Below are 19,317 nucleotides of genomic sequence, written 5' to 3'. Positions count from 1 at the left end.
CCGGAATGTTACCCCCGGCATTTGATAGAAACCTTGGAAGGTAGCACTGGCCGGGGCTTCACCTAAAAACCATGCAGCTAAATTCACCTTTATTGAATTGTGGCTTTCTAACTCACCAGTCGCATTTCAGATGACTGAGGTCGTTCAATAGTATTGTGGATACTTTCTCCTGCGTGAATTGGATGAAATATGATATTATATCGGCCGTTCACTCTGAGCAAGTTATGGCACTAAGCTGCCGAAACCCCTGTTGTGTGCTAAACCTGTACGACCTGGAACCTCCTTTACCCCCCCCCCCCCCCCCCTGCCTGAAAGTGAAAAGAAAAGAAAAAAATGAAGAGAGTGAGAAAGAGATAGTGAGAGGAGCAGGGGGGAGGGAAATTTCCTAGTAGTATAAGAAGGCAGAATCACCGGTTCCTTAACCACATAATGATCTTTGTGAGTCGGTGACCTCGATACCTGCCAAAGTCTGCCTTCATTAACGCCATAAGAATATCGCAATTGTCGCTGTCGTTCGTTAAAATCACCAAAAATGCCTAGTGAGTTTGCTTTCAGCTACGTTAAGGACATTACAATCCTTACAACTCTCTGCTAGCTATAATAAACCCTCGGTCACCGCAATCCCCCAAGACAAAATCCATTAGCCGAAAAAAGGATGATGGTGCTACAATCATCAAACCGAAAGATGCGCCAAAACCACCACCGCCAAAACCATCACCGTCAAAATCATCATCATCAAAACCATCACCGCCAAAGTCGCATGAGTAAGCTGAAGTCTTAGCAATCAAACCAGTCTCAATTTTTCCCACTAACTTTAAACCACTAAGCGAACATGCCAAGGGGGTTACCGTTATCATACGAAAAAGTCGGTGATATTACCTACCCTAAAGCTAAGTAAGTAATATATACATGGATGGCTATAGCTGTACTCTATTCCTGAAACATTTACCTGATTTGTAAATCTTTAACCATCGGTTTACTCCCTTCACTCCTCCATATCAAATCGTTGCCTTCATAACTTGCAAACATCGATACTAAAATAGGATTCACCATAAAACAAACGGAAGGGTCCTAATTCAGTTAAATAGATAATGTGGCTGATATGTCGTAGGTTAGCAAGCAAATTGAGGCAGAGGGTCTGAACGTATCACCGCATGACACGCTATTTCATCATCGTCATCATCATCATCAACAACAACATCAACAACGCCGGTATCGTGGCTTTTCATGCATTTGTAGGATGTATTCGATCAGAAAATAGCGAAGCTGGGATAATTTCAACCCTTGACCTTCGCCCCGGCCCGACCCTAGCTCGATCTTCAATCTCAAAGTGCGCGGCACGCTTATATCTCTAGCGGCGTTGTGAAGGCTGTTGGTGTGTGTGGTCGCTGATGGTGCAGCACTAGGTCTATTGGGGTTTATAATGCTTTTGGCACTGCATGTCGCAATATTCGACAGATCGCATGATTTCCCTTGATTTAATAAAGTAATTATCTTTGGCTGTATAGTAAACTTGGTACAGCTACATTTGTGCGAACATCGAATTTTATCTGTGCAAATCAACTTTACTCTTCTTAATGACCAATCGTTTTGCCTTGAGGATTTTTGAATACATTTTTAAACTGATCTGGCATTGAGTAATCTGCCTATTGATTGTTTCATGACCCATTACAGTCGTACATCCCATTTTTATTCGTTATGCCTTCTTGAAGTATACCTGTCTTTATTGCTATAGCCCAGCATCCGTTGTTACTTTCAAGAACATGCTCTCGCTGATCTAACCGGGAGATTGGGAGTCAAGTATCATACTCAGAGGAACATGAACAAAAATGCGATATTGCTATCACGTAGAAATAAAATGTTTGACGTCGTCTGTTGCGGCTGATGGATACGTAATCACGCCGCCTATTATTCGCTCACCAAGTTGTAGGTAGGCAAACCCAGGCCATTGGCTACCGTTGGCGCGCATACATGCTGGTCTTACATGAGGCAAATTGAGCTATACAGAAGGTACAAGGCAATTTTGCGCGCAATAATTTTGCTGGCACACAGCCTTGTTCTTCTTTGATGCGGTCTGATAGCTTGGATCTCTCGATGAGGCCGATGGAGGGGGGTAGTGGCCAGGCCACCACTGGGCCGCAATGAAGAATCCTGCTGTTGACGTGGCTGTACCGCTTTGAACAGAGGGTGTGCAAATAGCTGCGATGCTCTTTCATTGGCATCGGAAGAGAACTTTCGGTGAGTCGCAAGTGCATTTCCCGCTGATTTGCGCCAAGAGCCAATATGTGCGAGTGCAAGGGATAGCACCGACGTAGAGATAACATTATATAAAGGACATGATGGAATAAGGCTTTGATGTGCGGTGCAGCTCACTTCATTGCCGCAAAACTTGTCACTTAGCCTTGGGAGCAGCTTGAGAAGACAAAAAAGTAAGAACGAAACAATATTTACGTCACAGACATGTCTAGCTTGCCAGTCCATTTTAGAGATATCAAATCTTTTTGGAAGATGCTGTCGAGTCCTTCAGCCGATAGTCCTTCCAATATGACGAATGGAACTCCAGACGTTGAGCAAGCCCATCATCATGAGCTCAGTCATCACCATCGCCAACAACAGCAGTGTCGTGGCGATGAAGGTACGCAAATCGTTATTTGCACAAAACATCCCATAATGCTGACGAACTCTAAGCTAGCAGCGATGATACATGTATCGAATCTGGTTCGGTGTATAAGCCGGCGTGTGGTATTACGAGACCTCTATCCACTTCAAATCGACCTCCAGTACACATCTAACCAGATATAATAGAGCTTGATGGCATCCTAGGCATCAATGCGCTCCAGGCATCGGACCCAGGCTATCAAATCGCATCGAAGATGGATAAAATTTTCTCTTACATCACGCATAGACGAGGGATAGAACTCATGCGTATTTGGAAAGACTTGGTCTATGCTATTGAATCGGGCAATAGCAGCTTGCAAGAAGAACTGGAGACACGCCTGGCATCTCGCTTCGATACCTATAGTAAGTTTGGACCCTTCCTAAATAATATGATCTATTATTATCTCGCACTACACAAGGGCTAACTTGATCTGTAACAGTCAAAACAATATTGAACCAGAGCCGGATCAATCACCTTCCAAGGGCCAGCAAGCCGTTAATCCAAAAATTCTTTCGTGAGGTGAGAAAGAAGGTTGGAGCAGATGTAGAGTATATCGAAGAAGACCCGTCGTGCTATGTATCTTACGGGCAGCATGATGTGCTTGACGCGGCAGCAAGGAGAATTTTAGAATTCTCGTGGGTGCATGGCTCGTTGGTGAGTGCATTTCAGAATTCCACGTTTCGTATCGTGCGACTTACGCTTCAATTGGTAGGCCATGTTCAAAAGGAGTACCACTAGCGGCAAACATTCAGACTATATCCACTTTCCAGAAGAGGTTGTTCTCGCCATCAAGATGCTGATGATGTTGCTCGTCATTATCGTCTTTGTATATGTGCCTGTGATTATCCCCGGACTAGGAGTGGTGAGCTCGCAAGTCGGAATCACTATCCTCTACGGCGCGTTTATATCACTGAGCTGCGCCGTCACAACATTGACGTTGGAGGTCAACACAGCACTGGCAGCTGAACTGGCATATGCTGGCGTATTGGGGAATGTCATGTACAACAAAGGTACTTAGAACAGGTTATGATCATTAACGCGGTATCGGAGTTAGGAGGGTCGGGTCGGCTGGAGGAGATTGAGAATAACCAAGATCTACAACAGCATATAGACGTGATAGCCTAGAAACAGTAATGATAATTTCATCGAAATGGTTCAAAAGACATGGGATATCTAACATTACGGCTTTCATCTAGCGATAGGAGAGACTTACGCGTTCAAAACAGTATGTTATTTGGTCGAGAGCCGTATCCAAAAGTACCTATATCTCGTGGTTACATGTACCCATATCAATACGTGAACGCAAGACCGAGCGTAAATAGCGTGCAGTAGGTACTTGTACTTGTGCTCCGTGCTTCGCTTCTCTCTGCATCTTCAAGACCTGCTAATGATTACAGACAAGGATAAAGACAAGGCATGAAACAGCGGTTTAACCGGTACTATCTCTGTTGGAGTAGAATCCTTGCGTCGCTAACGCTCGCCCTCGCATCTCGCAGTTGTGGCGTTCGAAGAAGGGATGCTGTATGGCTAGCCGCCGGATGGCCTGCAAGGCGGCCGGTCTAGCGTAGCACGAGGCGTCCAATTTTCGCTACCATGTACGTACGAGGGTAGAGTACATCTGTAGTCTGCATACAGTGCCGCCTGTGACATGTCACTCTGGGGATAAAGAAACCAGATGCTGCATAAGCCTTCTTCTTTCCATTCTGGGAGCACGTTCGTGTTCGCTACTCCATACTTTGATGACTTATCAACTACCTTGATGGAGTGCCGTGTGCATCTTACTGCGTCCTGAATCTCAACTCTCAACTCTCAGCCCTCATGAGCTTCTCATGGTAGCCCGGCCCCAGAATCCAAGGCTTAGATGCGAGGTGTCGGGCAAGATAGGAGACGCCTTATATCTCTTCGACGCAAGTAAGCCGCTTGCAAACAAGCAGCTAGAACAACGTGGCTAGCGGTACGCTCGTTGTAATAAGAAATAGCACTAGCATATAGCTCGAGGTGCTAGGAACGGCCCTATCCTATCCTACCAGTGTCATTCTGAGAATATGCGTTAGCAGTCACTAACAACCTCTCTTAGTTCTATCGGTGCATGGCACAGCCTATCTATGAGATGCAACAGCCAATTGTCACTCTGGGTTGTCTCTTATTGTCATAGATTGCACCAAGAGCTGGCTAAATGCCTGGTCTTTGGGTGGTGGTTTGGGCTCCAATGTTGGATCGCAAGGCTCACTAGCTTGTAAAGGCCGATCTTTACGGGCCTTAGATCGGCCGATCTGAAGCAGCAGTGACGCAGATATTGAGGCTTCGAGTTGAGACTCAAAAAGAACCGTTCGCCTCAGGTTTTCAGCCAGTAAAGAGTCCTACTTGCCTTGCCAAGAAGCTGGGGGTGGGCATAAGCAACAACAAAGAGAGCAGGAAAGCATCATAAGCCACGCGGCTTGCATGCGTCTGGCAAGCACATCTTTCCACCATCTGCCAACCATTCTTCGCTGCTGTTCTTCGCGCTGAACTGTTTGTTCTGTCTCTCGCGAATAAGAATCCATCTCAGCCTCTCCGTCTGACCTCAACCCCAAGGCATCATGACCGCCTGACCTCTCCAGGCATCATGAACAGACTCGGTCAGAGAGGCAGGGAGAAAGATAGCTTTGATGAATGGGGCTCAGCCTAGATATACAACGTTTCGACACATGAATGGCCTGATTCACTGCTCGAGCGGTGAGAGGAACACCTATCCAGAGTCGTCCAGCTACACCCATTCATATACCGGCGGCCAATAGCAGAAGGCCAGTATAATTCGTTGGTCATACTCTCTGGGCTTAACACCGACGTCTGCGTCAAAAGTACTGCTCAAGTACATCTCATGTTGCATTGCATCGTCGATCACTGGCCCTGCTGCTCTCAATGACGAAGGTGGATTCCATTGTTTCTTACTACAAAGGGCTGGCGGCTAGGATCTCTTCGACTCTTTCTGCACGACACTCTGGCCCTGCGCCACCCCCGATCTCGCCAAATTCAGGGCTGGCGGTCGATGCAAATTCTCAGCTGACCGAATGGCGCTAGACGTGAAAATCCTCAGCCGCTTGTTGGCACATTGTGACTGGCTGGATGCTAAAGTGGCGGCCGGGGAGGCCGTAGATCAGGCTCTCACAAGATGGCTATCTAAGCGCGCGTGTGTGCATAGATATCTGGAATAGGAGTCTTAGACGCGATGGTGTGACGGTGTTTGACCAACAACCGCGCGGAGAATTAGAATGGCTTGAATAGGTAGGTGTGACACACTTGAGTCTTTTTAAGTGTAAGTGGACATGGAACTTGTTAGAGAGACATGGTCAGCTTCTATTAGAACGAAATAAATGCTAATAAAAGAAACAGAATTGTGTTGATATATATTAACAGTCGTTATACTGAAAGCATCTTCATTGCTCAATGTCGCTTCTTACAATCCCCCAGAGAGACTCATCCAGAACCTCGCCGTTCTTCTCCAACGCCCCTCTTCTTAGCCCCTCCGACGTAAACCCGCATTTCCGCAGAACGTTCTTGCTCGCCTCGTTCCTATCATAGACTCCCGCCTCGATTCTGTTCAGTCGGGGCCACGTCTTGAAGGCCCATGGCACAAATGCCTTGCCAAATTCGGTTGCGTAGCCATTGCCCCAGGCAGATGGCGTGAACCAGTAGCCCAGCTCCCAGGTACGATAGTAGACATCGCCCTTGGACTCCAAGCCTGCACCACCGATGAATAACGGCTCATTGGATGTGTTGTGGCCGGAGTTGGGCTTGACGAAGATCGCTACAGCGTGCGGGTATCCCTCTGGGGAGACGGTGTAGTTGGTGAGATAGTCTTCGGCATCAGCGTAGCTGTAGGGCATAGGAAACCGGTCTCGTAGATTTTCTGCGACCTCAGGATAGTTGGCCGCCTTGGCAAGAGCCGGTGCATCTGAGATGCTCCAGCGGCGGATGATGAGGTTGGCAGTTTCGATGAGGATGGTGCCAGGCTCGTTGCTGGGGAGAGCAGGAGACGAGAGGACTCTATCCACAGCCATTTTTAACTTTACTTGTGAATTTTCCTCTTTTTTTTTTTTTAAGCTGCTACGATATTGCATTGATGTGTAAAGGATTAAGTTTTCAATCTCTGGATGGAGAGAGGAACTGGGCTTTATATACATTTTTGCTGAAGCTACATGGCTTGAAGAGAGTTCCTGGTTGTGAAAGAAAGAGGGGGATGAGTTGAAAATAGTTTATGTACTAGGTCGGCGTTAGGTATGAGTCAAATGAAGGATGCGCGCTAATTAACACAGCCAGCAACGGCGATAATTCACACGACGGGCGGTAACCGCAGGTTTACACCAAAAAGGGAGTCTCCATATTTCATATTAGTCGTATTACCCCAAAATCTCAATTTTATTTTAACCTGGTGTTACTCGTCTTTTAATGTGACTCAGTCCTATATAGAGCGTAAAACATGTATCATCAAATAGTCAGTCAATAAACAGCCCCTTCCACCATATTAAGCTCCATTACGGTAGACCTGCGCCCCCTGGTTTCTAAACATAATTGTATCTCTTCGTTGCAGCAGCATTAGCGCACGGTTCAAAGCCTGTTCGCTGTATCCCTTTCCTTCCACCATTTCTCTTCGTAGTGTAGCTAAGCTGGTGCTCCATCCAATGGGCAGTCGTCGCTTCAGCTCAGCTTCAAGCCGGCTAACCTCGTCGTTCATTTCTCGGCTGCCTTGGTTGCTGCCCTGGTTTACAGCGTCCATGGTAGAGCACAAGAAGAGGCGAATGGCCTCGTCGACGTGTGCTTCGGTAGCAATTGGTGAGAGAGTCAACTTGGCGAGTGATTCTGTGATTCGGACAATGGCCTCGAGTTGACGGACTGTGATGGGGATGGATGATCGTGTGTTGGCTTCAATCTCTGCGGCGTGGACTTGACGTCGGATAGATACAAAATGTGATGAAAGTTTCTCGGCAGCCTCAGGACTGAGTCGAGGGGCACAGCGGCTGGATAAAGTATGTCAGTAACGCGGTATATAGGCAGCATAGGAAAATGAGCAGACTTACGTTTTACAATAAGTAATATATCGTCGCATCTTCTGGACGGGAATCTCAGACTCGGCCACATCTTCAGCACCTCGACCATCCATATGGATACCCATGACGTGCTTCGCCATTCTTTCATCCTTTTCACGGGTATGCTCATCCTTGACGATGAAGATCATGTCAAAACGAGACAGAATGGTAGTTTGGAAATCAATATTCTCTCCGGGGGTCTTCATGTCGTCGTATCTTCCAAAAATGGGGTTGGCAGCAGCGAGAACAGACGTTCTAGCATTAAGAATGGTTGTGATACCAGCTTTGGCAATTGAGATTGTCTGCTGTTCCATGGCTTCGTGAATGGCAACTCGATCCTCATCTCGCATCTTGTCAAACTCATCGATACATACAACACCACCATCAGCGAGCACCATGGCACCACCTTCCAGATAAAATTCTCTTGTTGACTGATCTCGCTGAACAGAGGCCGTCAAACCAGCTGCTGATGAACCTTTTCCGGACGTATAGATGGAGATTGGCGCTGCCTTCTCAACGAACTTTAATAGTTGTGATTTTGCTGTACCGGGGTCACCGAGAAGCAAGACGTTGATGTCACCTCTTAGTCTCATGCCATCGGGCAAAATCTTCTTTGATCCACCCATCAGAAGGCAGAGAATAGCCTTCTTGATATCTCGGTTTCCATAAATGGATGGTGCGATACAATCCGCCATGATGTTATATAGGTCTGGTCGTCTGCTAAGTTCCAAGAATTCCTGTTCTTCTTCTTCAGAAAAGGTAGCATTTCCTTTGGCGGCTTGGTCAATGTCGGTTTGGATTCCCACCGCTCGGAGATATGGTGTTCTAATAGCAACGGCGCCTCCTGTCGACGAGTTCTTGGATGCCTTGTTTTGGTAAATGGAAAAGATTCCCATGACAGTGCACCGAGAGCCAGGGACTACTCGGTTTGTTAGGTATCTGTCTGCAGTGATGAGCACATGTCGTGGCAATTCTCCCACAGGCACCTGGTCCGGCGCCTCCTGGAGCTTAATAACTTGCTGATCGACAAATCGGCATTTTTCATGAAGCACAAAGTATGGATCTAGCGGGCATGCTGGTGTGGGATCTTTAGGAAGACGTTTTCGCCCGCATTGTCTGGGTAGCGTAACTCCTGTGAAGCCCCCGACAATAGGAAGCGCTGTTGAGTAGGTGCAGTTTCTGCACTGGATGCATAGCTCGGTCGCCTTTGAGGACATAACTGAAGCTCCGATAACAATACCTGGAACGCGAACCATTCGAGCAATTGTCATGGAGTCGAGGTTGCGGATCGATACATCATCTGCATCGGAATGTAGGAGAAGCTGGTGGTCGGGTAGGTCGACGGTTTTCTCGTGGGGAAATACAATTCGGTGCGTACATTTCTTCAATGCTGCTTCGAACTGAATTTGGGCTTTTGTCAGCTCTATATGCCTCCTCAATGCTGCTATAGGAGGCACTTACGAGAGGGATGATTTCGGCGGGTTCAGAGACGAGCCTGTGTGCAAGCTCTTCATTAAAGTTGATTAGATCTTTGATATCGACATCGCAGTAGAATTTTTTCAGCAGCGCATTCTCTCTCAGTTGGTCTCTGCATTGGAAGTCAGCGCAAGAAGCCTTTGATATCTTTGGCTAGGGAATCTCTGCTATACCGGTAGACGAAATTGTTGTCGAGGCGGAAGTCCAGAATGAACGTTTCCAGCTGGGATTGCAGCTGCAGCCTAGTGTCGTCGGCATCGCCAAAATTGGACTCGTATACTCGAGCGGAATATACAGATTGGCGATCCATGGCGCTCGTCGGGTCTCTTTATTTTGCGGAAGCTTCAACCAAAAGTGCAGAATGGGCAAATTTCGAGGAGGAGCAGCTTCAAGCAGGTTGCGGTGGTAACCATACCCAAACTGCTGGGTACAAAAGAATTAGCGGGGCAATCTGGCTAGATAAAGGTACAGGGCACCTTGTACTTCGCAGACGCGCTCCAAAGACGACGCGAAACACGCGTTTAAGTGGTTGCAGCAAAGCGGGTGCGGATATGGAAATGGTTTAGCGCGGATCTTTTGCAGGGACTGTATCACGTGCGTTTCGGTAGAGCTTCGGGTCAGATGTAGCTACGCTGGCGGGCAATGCTGACACTACTCCAGTTCAATTAGCTTGCTGATGGCATGCGACGTCCAGCTTATTGTTAGCTTGGTCAATAGATGGGCCTCATAAGCCGGAGCTCAGTAATTTATCTCCTATCGCCATTTCTCTTTCGTCTATCTTAATTCTAATCCAGCGTCTAATCCTTTTCAATGCTCATTTGCTAGCGATGATACCCCGGTAGTCCCTTCATAACCAGAACCTGGAGATTAAGTCAGTAGCGTTGCTCTCGCCGTCTCGCTCAGCCACAATCGACTCGAGCTTCATCTTACAGTCTTCCACCTTCCACCACGCCAATCATGTATTCTTCCCCGGTTTCCGGTAGATCTGTCGACAATCTGACACCATTGTCTCCCGGAGGCCGAGCGGACTATCCATTCCACAGGTGAGCATTGTTTTCTGAGCTCCGTGGGATAGCTACATATACTTGGTAGCTGACGCCAACGTAGCAGTCGAATGGCCCAGGGCCACCCGCGGCCACACTCGAGACGAAGCTCTACAGCCAGCTCAATTCACTCAATAGGAGGGGCTTTAGATTCAACATTGAGTGGTGGCAACGGTGCTGTATACGAATCTGGGCAAAATGGTTTGTTGAGCCGCATCCTGCTAAATCCCAACTCTAGCTAATGAAGCGCTATAGCCATCTCGACACTGCTGCAACCCCCTATTGTACGAACAGGCCTCCAGCCTCATACATCAGCGCCAGCATCGAGCTCGCATAAACCGCCTACCGCAAGAGATATCCCACCTGTTACATTGACCAACATCCCTAAGATTGACCCCGAGGAGTTTGGGCCGTATCTCTCTCAGATTAGTACCCTCTACGAACAGCTTCGTCGAGTGAAGGAAAATGAGGAGGAAGAGAATGCCAATCGGCGAGGCAGTAAACAAGAGGAACAGGCTGATGGTGCTAGCGATGGGCTCTTGCGACCTGGAGCCAGAAATCGCCTGCCTCGAAAGGGCTCTACGGCGTCTTTATCCTCTATCACTTCGGTAGACACAGTCAGCTCCCTGCGAAGACCGTCAGTGCTCAGCCGCAAAGCTGCGCAAGGGCCTCCTCCACTGTCGACAATTCCCACAGTATACTTCGACGACGACTTTCATCTTGAGAATCCCCGAACTTTTGACGTTGTGAGCGAGCGATCCGAAGTAATACAGAAACATAAAGATGAGGGGAATGGGAATTCTGTGGCGCCCAGGAAAACACTCGCGACCAATGCTATTCTGCAAGAGAAGCTCTCTTGGTACATGGATACCATTGAAATTCATCTTATCAATTCTATCTCCACTGCATCAACCACCTTTTTCACTGCACTTGGATCCTTGAAGGAGCTCCACTCCGAGGCAGCCGACTCCGTAACACGGATCAAGGCTCTGAGAAAAGAATTGGAGGTTTTAGATGAGAGAGTGGCAGCCAATGGACTGATGATGGTTCAAAAGAAACGGCGGCAGGACAACCTCCGACAGCTCAGCGATGCGGTATGGCAGCTCAGACTCATCACCGAAGGCGTAGCGAGTTGCGAGTCCCTTGTAGACGCTGGCGAAGTGGAGAAAGCACTGGTCAGTATCAACTCGCTGGAACTGTTGATAGCTGGTGAGCGCGATGAGTCTGAGCAGGGTGAGATGCCTCAGTTGAGAGACCTCAGGTCTGCTTCAGCTCTACAAGGAGTTAATTCAGATCTCACTCAGCTCCGGTTTCGTATTGGCAAGGCATACGAATCCCAGTTCTCTTTTATGCTATCTTCTGATTTTCGCAAGCATGTCGAATCTGTCACATCAGCTGATGTTCTCATTCGATGGAGCAATGCAGCACCGAAGGCAAGAGGAGGCAGCTATCCAAGGTCACCTTCTGTATTTCCCACATACCTTGCTGGTACAGACGAATTGAAGGCCCAGATACTACCTGTCATGACCGGCTTACATCGCGCACAGCATATTGCGATTGCTGCGACTGCTTACCGAGAGGAGATTCTTCGTGAAATTCGAAACTTGATTCGTCGACCCCTGCCAAGTTCCAGTGACGATGATAATATGTCTATGATGTCCATATCTACTGCAAGCGGGGGAAGACATCTATCAAGTCAAGAGAAGTCCGCTAATTTGGCTCGCAATTTGCGAGCGTTAGACCCGGAAGACGCCGAGGCACTTCTCACGAAGATATACATTGGTGTGACAGAGACGTTGAGGCGAGCCTCGACACAAATCAAAGTTTTACTAGACATTGCCAGCTCGCTTTCAGATCAGTCTAGTGGTAGCGATGGATTGAAGTCACCACCAATACGATCTCCCTTGCCCAGCCCTCGATATGATCGACAAGCTAATAGCCAGCAGCCGTCTGCTTTTGCGATTCAAGAAGAGCTTCACAAAGCGATCGATATGGGAAATCTGCTGGCTCAAGCCGTTGATCTAGCGAATGAAAAGATTGTTAAGATCCTCAAAGTTCGCTCAGAGCAATCTATCCATCTTCCACTTGACCTATTCCTGCGATACTTCAACCTAAATTTGTATTTTACGTACGAATGCGAGGCTATATCTGGGAGAAGCTGTGCTACATTGAAGACAGTGGTTAACAACCATATCAAAGAATTTGTGCAAAAGTATCGCGATGCTGAAATGCAGAAGCTTGCGCAAGGAATGGAATCGGATCAGTGGAGCTCTAAAGATTTTACGGATGAGAAAACACAACTCTTGAATCGGATTCTAGAATGCAGCACCCAAGATATAGGGGCTTGGACTGAGAGTAGCAAGATATGGATTCCATATGAAACTCCACAGAAGCTCAGCTTGGATGCCGCCGCGTCGGGGACAAACGGCGCCGGCAAAGAAAAGGTTCGAAACGCCATCATTGAGTCTGAGAAATTCGTGCTTCCCAATTCTGCAATTTTATGTCTTGATGGCATGGGAGATTTCTTGCAGTTGATCGCCGGAATTCCTTCCATGACGACGGATATTGCGACGTCACTGGTGGCGTACCTACAGCTCTTCAACTCCCGATGCACACAGCTCATCTTGGGGGCTGGTGCTACTCGATCTGCTGGCTTGAAGAATATCACGGCTAGACACTTGGCTCTTGCATCTCAAGCTCTGGCGTTTATGGCGACCTTGGTTCCTCATGTAAGAGAGTATGTTCGTCGTCAAGCTGGCTCTGGCGAAAAAGTCACCAATCTTATGGGAGAGTTTGACAAGATTCGACGACTGTTTCAAGAACATCAAGATAGTATTCATCAAAAGCTGATCGAAATCATGCGTGGTCGAGCTACCAATCATGCAAAGAGCATTCGGGGCATCACTTGGGATTCTGACGCTTCAGAGGCGACACATTCGTCCATACAGAAGCTGGCTGAGGAGACAACGACGCTGCACCGTGTCTTGACAAAACATCTCCCCGAATCATCTATCCAAGTTATCATGGTGCCAGTGTTTGCAAGCTATAAAACCCAACTAGGAGACGCCTTACGACAAGCAACTGTAGGGACACAAGCTGGTCAATTACGGTATGTGAATATATTGAGCATATAAATGATCCTTTTTTCTAACGTTTTGCAGCATGGCCAAAGATGTGGATTTCTTCATTAACAAGCTGCAAAAAGTCGACGGATTTGGCGATACCGGTGACTTCCTCACAAGTATTGTTAAGTCAAAGACAGTTGCGACAAATTCATCCACCACAACCAATGGCACTACCGATTCCAATACAGAGGAGAAGACTGAACCAGAGAAGAAGACATCTTCTGAGGAAACACCACAGGACTAAGCTACTACTGAGGCCTATATATATCATTCATCGGGAAGCTTTGTTCGTGACATACGCAAGATCATTAGATGGGAGTTTATGGCTGCTTTTTGGGGGTTTATCTTTCTGGATTGTATATCATGCTTACAAAGGGCAAAGGAAGATACAAGGCTGCCCGTGTCGTGTACATACGCCGTTGTGGAGATAATGGCCTGTATCATAGTACTTCTATTCTACCACACCCACACCGACGATACATACAATACAATACAATACAATACAATTTATTACGCCCGGCGGCACTTGAGCCGAAAGGGCACTGATTACTAATACATACAGAAGTTGCCTAAATTGTGTCCTAGTCTCCTCAAGCCCATATGATGTCGTACATTGCCCAATCTGTGATCTTGTTTCCTTGAGCCCATAATGTGCTATTCCACAAATTGCCCAAATTGAGCTATTGTTTCCTTAACCAGTACTAAGTCTGCTTAGCGGTCAAGTGTCACTGCTTCTCATGTCTCTGTCTGCGGATTCCCGTAGTGTCGTAATATTATTAGCGAACTAGCTTGGGGGCTATTCCCCAAGTGTTCAGTGTCCTATCTTCGGCGGCTGAAGCGGCGTTCGCTGCGTATGGCATGGGGTGAACCTTAGAGTTAAGTGGAGATGGGGGTTAGGTGGGGCGGGGATTATGCATTCAAACTTATTTCCCTAGCTGGCTTACATGACAGTACCTATCTTAAGCCAAGGATAGGGAGTAATTGGGATTAATGCGTGCAGACACTCGAGGGCCATAGCGGCTTAGTTCTGTCTGTGGCCTTTAAACCTACTCATGTACAGCTTATTACAGACATAGGGGCATTCACTGCGACGGGAACTAATTATATTTTCCATGCTACTGGCTATGGATTTAGCAATGACCGCTGTTAGATTACGTGGAATGGAAATAACTTGCTCTGGCTGCCAGTGGAATATCAGCCAGCGTCTACCGCTGTGAGTAACTCAACTATAGTAGTTGGCTGTACCTCGGGAAGAGTTTTGGTTATTGCGTTTTCGGCCTATATACAATAATAGGGGACACTTAGGTCTTCAAAGTAAATGCTTAAGCCTCTGCTCTTATATAATAACTTTGTAAAGGAGGGTTAAGGGGACTGGATTAATTTATACCTTTCTCTTATAATTAACTTTAAATCTAAAAGGTTAATATTAAATACACACAGTGCTTAATAGGTAGATTTCATTGTAATACAATCGCCACTTATATATCATAACCTTTTTAAAATCTTAATATATAGTATAATACTTTACTATTAAGGGGGGGTAATAACAGCAGTGGCGCGCAAATTATTAGGGGAAATTAGGCAGGGATAGATACAGGAATCGCATTCCACTTAAATGTACAGAGTAGTTAATGTAAAGAATCTGTCCCTGAGGAGGAATATTTCATATTTTAGGTTAGTTTCGGCACTGTCTACAATTCACGTGGTTTATTACTGGCTCCATATACTTTCAGGAACCTAATATTACTTCCTCTCCGCCCCGAATCTGGGGTAGGCAGGGGTTTATAGTACAGTTTTACGACCAAGTTCGGCTGGCTGGTAAACGGCTTTGTCCATGTATGTATTCACAAGTACTGATGGTCTGTGCTTTAAAATTCTCAGAGTGTGCAGAGGACGGTGATTTCGCTCCTAACTGTAAGGTTTTGTAGTGAATTCGTCTCTTAATACGAAGTACAGGCCGGATAATTGCCCGCCACTGCGTTATGTGTAGGTAGCATAGCTCTCCAATTTACACGCATGTATGATGTACTACCCAAACTCTAAAAGCTAGAGGGTTTTATTATACTTGGAAGTGGCGACTCACGAAGATAGAGCGCCAGGAACACATCGGTCAACTCAACATCATAACACCATAGTATATAAACTCAAATGAAGCTGAAATTGCCACCAGTAAATACACATCTAATAAAAGCTTATAATAATAAATAAAATATATGGTATGAATTAATCCAGCCCCCTTTAACCCTCCGTCGCAAAGTTAATAGAAAGAGAAGAAGTTTAGGCGCATATATTTAATTTAAAGACTAGGTTCTTGCCTCACTTATTATAGCTATGGAAACTTTGTTGGAGCAGCTTAACAATAGCCTTATGGCCCTAATAGGCGGCCCGCCCTAGCGGCGTCTAACCGTCACTATCTTCAGGGTTAATGTTAGCGCCCTTCTCGAGCAGCAGCTTGACAATAGCCTCATGGCCCTGAAAGGCAGCCCACCATAGCGGCGTCTGACCGTCGCTATCTTCGGCGTCAACGTTAGCGCCCTTCTCGAGCAGCAGCTTGACAATAGCCTCACGGCCCTCAGAGGCGGCCGCCAATAGCGGTGTCTGACTGTTGCTATTTTCGGCGTTAATGTTAGTGCTTTTCTCAAGCAGCAGCTTAATAATAGCCTCATGGCCCTCATAGGCGGCCAGCCATAGCGGCGTCCAACTATGGCTGTCCTTGACGTCGACGTTGGCGCCCTTCTCGAGCAGCAGCTTAACAATAGCCTCATGGCCCTTAGAGGTGGCCTACCATAGCGGCGTCCGACCTTCGCCATCTTTGGCGTTGACGTTGGCGCCCTTCTCAAGCAGCAGCTTAACAACAGCATCATGGCCATAATGCGACGCTACCATAAGATCTGTAAAAGACTTGGGGGCGTTTCTACCTATACTCTGCTAATAGATTCCAAACCATACAGAGTAGCTCTTTGAATCTGGATTACAAATTCTCAGAGCGGAGTATATAATAGCAGCGTTATTAATAATACTGGCCTGGTGAAAGTAAGTACCGTAAGCTTTTGCTGAATAATTTAAAAAGGTGTTACTGTTGATAAAGTGGCGGGTTTCCCTGTTTATACCTGTTGGAAGGCTAATGTTAGAATTGAAAAAGTTTAGATAAAGCACGCAGAGCTTTGTAAGAACGGTATGTGCATAGCGAGTAGTGATTAAGTGATACTAGCCTAGCTTTGATGGAATGGTTATAGGCGCAAGGAGAAACTCGCGGGCTGTTTAATAAAGGAAATAAATCTTGTTATAATAGATTGAGACGAATAATCCACACCAAGATCTAAGACGTAACTTAAAGTCCTTTTCATCCTTTAAGTCAAGGTCGTTAATACTCTATAATATATTGTCTATATTTATGGCAATATTTATCTCCGAAAGACTCAGGGGTTAACTAGCGGCTAAAATAATACTTAAGGCCTTCCGAACCATCGGGTCTTCCTAGGACCGGGCAAGAATCTGCTCATATACGTTATTAATACTCCTTGGAAGCGTTGTAATAGTGGACTTAACCCCCTTTAATATCTTTTTAAAGTCTTCTTTCTTTAAATAGTTAAATACAAGGTACACCCAGAGATAAGTGCAGTGGGTGGTTTCTTATAGTTTTTTCTCTAGGTGATTTATAATTTAAGTGGAGAGACCCTTTGTCTCTAATAACTAATAAATCTGATATGTAATAACGCGATTAACCTCTTAGCTAATAACTTCTAACTCTTCCTCTCCTAGTATATAGATATTTAAAAAGGCATTTAATAGGCTGTGGAACTTAAATATAATCTGCTTATATGGGTAATATATTAGAAGATACCTAAGCTTGCTATATTTACTATACAATTAGTTCTCCATATTCCGCATTAGGTCTGCAAACTTAGATTTAGCATACTTATCCAGGGCATTAAGAACTATAATTATAGGCCCTGCCTGGGGATCTTTAATAGCATTTCATAGAACCTTCCAGAGCACTTCTATAAAGTTAATTAACCCGTGGCTATCCTTCTAAAATTCTATTATAGCATATTTAATTAGACGCGGCTTTTAGGAGAAGAGCTGGTGAAGCAGCGTATAAAGTGCTTGCTAGATAATATTCTGGTCTTGGTTTTTAAAGAAGAAGTAGCAGATAATTGCTGATTATGGCAGGCCGTGGTTAACTAGGTATTTAGCTAATACTAACTTTCCACAGCCAGGATCCGGTAATACCAGTAGGAGGCTGGAGCTTTTTTTTAGCCATGTCTGGAAGTGTTCGTGCTTAAGGAACTACATGCAAGTATCTTTAACCCTTTCTTCCACTTAGCTTTTATACTACTTATACATAGCGCTATTATTATTAGTTATGAGTTGGAATAGCTGATGATACTTTTCTTCTTTTTTAGATAACCTCTCCTTAATAAAATCTTCCTGGATTCAGAGCTGCTTAGTTATAATGTCTCTCTGCTCTTTTATAATATCCCTCTGCTCTGCATATAAAATTAATATATATTATAGCATAATTTAAAAAGCCTCGGACTAACCAGATAAAATATTACTAATTCTTTTCTCAGCTTTAACTTTATTAGGAGGGATTCGGGTTAAAAGATCTCTTATATATGCAGCCGCTGTTATTACTGTATACCCTTGCCACTTTTTATTCTTGTAAAAGTCTGAGTAGTCGCAAATACTATAAATAACTAGACAGGGAAAGTAGTTTATCAGCCCTGCTGCCTCCATTTTAAAACACAGAACATCCTTCTCCGCCGCAAGTCTATCTCTTATTATCACATCCTTTATTAACTAATTCGCTGAAGCAATTATACTATAGTAAATAGTTGGATTATTATTATTTTATATCCGTTTAATTTAAGGTAGTAAACTTAATAGATCTTTACTGTAAACGGCTGCACAGCTTTTCCTATCCATTAGATGAACAACTTCGCTTTTATATAGCCTATCGCTACTTAAGTCTGGTTGCTTGTATACCTGCCGCAGTCTTGGCTTTTTATTAAGAATAGTGCTAATAGTCTCTTCAAGTTGATAGCCGTTTTCTATATACTGGGCTCTTAGTCCATTTACTGCAGTCCGCAAGATAATTAGTGGTTAGTTTAAGAACTGTGTATATTAGAAGCCTTTGTTTTATATGGTTTTGCTAAAGTCATATTAAAACACGCCACCCTCCCTATCGCAAGGAGCACTAACAATAACATCGCCTAGACGGATATCATGCTCCATGCTTGGCACACCGCCGCCAATACCAACTATTAAACCAATTCTGACATTAGGAAAGTTATGAAGTATATCTCTTGTAACAATTACAGCGGAGGCTGTGCCGTACTCGCCGTCGGGCAACACGGCAATAACGACATTATGTTTTCTAACCGTGCCTAATATATAATTATTATAGTCATTCGGGGATACATATTCAGGTCTATTATGCTTCTCGTTAAGAAAAGCCCTTGTGGCAATATACTCCGTGCTTATAGCGCAGATCTATCTAACCGTATAGCTTTCAGGCTTCGTCATATTCGTTTGCGGATGGAGGTCCTGTCAAAACAAATTCATCTGGAATGCAGGATATTCGCATAGCGCGACTTGAAAGATACAAAAGATGTAGCTTCTCTCGTAGACATGATAGATAAAACGCAAAGAAATCTCAAAATGAGGAAATGAGGCTTGCTGTTGTGATCCCGCTAGGGCATTGGGCTGGAAGGAGGGGTTAGGCAGGGCTGCAGCTGTGTACATTGGCTGCCGCTCCTGGTTTAATCCGAGAGAACTCGGAAAGTTACAAATTTAAATAGACAGCTTGTCAACGCCGTAGTCGACAGTCTCCTGCTGTGAGATGAGGTATATACTCATGTTTGCCCAGGTAAAGCTGGGGAGTTGAAGGTTCGGTAGCATGGTTAAGACGACTGACGGTAATCTGCGTTCCTGCGGTTGACAGG

The 19,317-nt window shown here is 45.6% G+C and overlaps 5 protein-coding genes across 5 annotated transcripts; 2 read left to right on the top strand and 3 right to left on the bottom strand.

Moving 5' to 3' along the window:
* Positions 1 to 1,898: 1,898 nt before the first annotated feature.
* GGI43DRAFT_23837 (uncharacterized protein) lies at positions 1,899 to 4,309 on the top strand. The gene is made up of 5 exons (XM_083200645.1): positions 1,899 to 2,635; positions 2,689 to 2,742; positions 2,806 to 3,021; positions 3,099 to 3,313; positions 3,372 to 4,309. The coding sequence occupies exons 1-5, from the start codon at positions 2,461 to 2,463 to the stop codon at positions 3,675 to 3,677; spliced, it is 966 nt and encodes a 321-aa protein (XP_083066382.1). The 5' UTR covers positions 1,899 to 2,460; the 3' UTR covers positions 3,678 to 4,309.
* Positions 4,310 to 5,974: 1,665 nt separating this feature from the next.
* On the bottom strand, positions 5,975 to 7,021 carry GGI43DRAFT_391145 (GNAT family N-acetyltransferase). The gene has a single exon (XM_083204405.1). The coding sequence runs from the start codon at positions 6,820 to 6,822 to the stop codon at positions 6,076 to 6,078; it is 747 nt and encodes a 248-aa protein (XP_083066381.1). The 5' UTR covers positions 6,823 to 7,021; the 3' UTR covers positions 5,975 to 6,075.
* GGI43DRAFT_391144 (MCM DNA helicase complex subunit MCM5) lies at positions 7,022 to 9,704 on the bottom strand. Its single transcript, XM_083204404.1, has 4 exons — positions 9,375 to 9,704; positions 9,187 to 9,313; positions 7,717 to 9,125; positions 7,022 to 7,656 (listed from the first exon to the last, which is right to left on the bottom strand). The coding sequence occupies exons 1-4, from the start codon at positions 9,509 to 9,511 to the stop codon at positions 7,164 to 7,166; spliced, it is 2,166 nt and encodes a 721-aa protein (XP_083066380.1). The 5' UTR covers positions 9,512 to 9,704; the 3' UTR covers positions 7,022 to 7,163.
* Positions 9,705 to 9,878: 174 nt separating this feature from the next.
* Positions 9,879 to 13,927, top strand: GGI43DRAFT_391143 (Vps54-like protein-domain-containing protein). Its single transcript, XM_083204403.1, has 4 exons — positions 9,879 to 10,244; positions 10,309 to 10,445; positions 10,500 to 13,353; positions 13,406 to 13,927. The coding sequence occupies exons 1-4, from the start codon at positions 10,159 to 10,161 to the stop codon at positions 13,611 to 13,613; spliced, it is 3,285 nt and encodes a 1,094-aa protein (XP_083066379.1). The 5' UTR covers positions 9,879 to 10,158; the 3' UTR covers positions 13,614 to 13,927.
* Positions 13,928 to 15,752: 1,825 nt separating this feature from the next.
* GGI43DRAFT_391141 (uncharacterized protein) lies at positions 15,753 to 16,729 on the bottom strand. The gene has a single exon (XM_083204402.1). It carries the CDS (start codon positions 16,237 to 16,239, stop codon positions 15,760 to 15,762), a length of 480 nt encoding a protein of 159 aa, XP_083066378.1. The 5' UTR covers positions 16,240 to 16,729; the 3' UTR covers positions 15,753 to 15,759.
* Positions 16,730 to 19,317: the final 2,588 nt, after the last annotated feature.

The sequence above is a fragment of the Trichoderma evansii genome (assembly GCF_050947405.1).
Source record: "Trichoderma evansii strain SZMC 28006 chromosome Unknown GGI43scaffold_1, whole genome shotgun sequence".
NCBI lineage: Eukaryota > Fungi > Ascomycota > Sordariomycetes > Hypocreales > Hypocreaceae > Trichoderma > Trichoderma evansii.
Note: the sequence above shows the minus strand (reverse complement) of the source record. Positions and strands in the feature narration are given on the sequence as shown.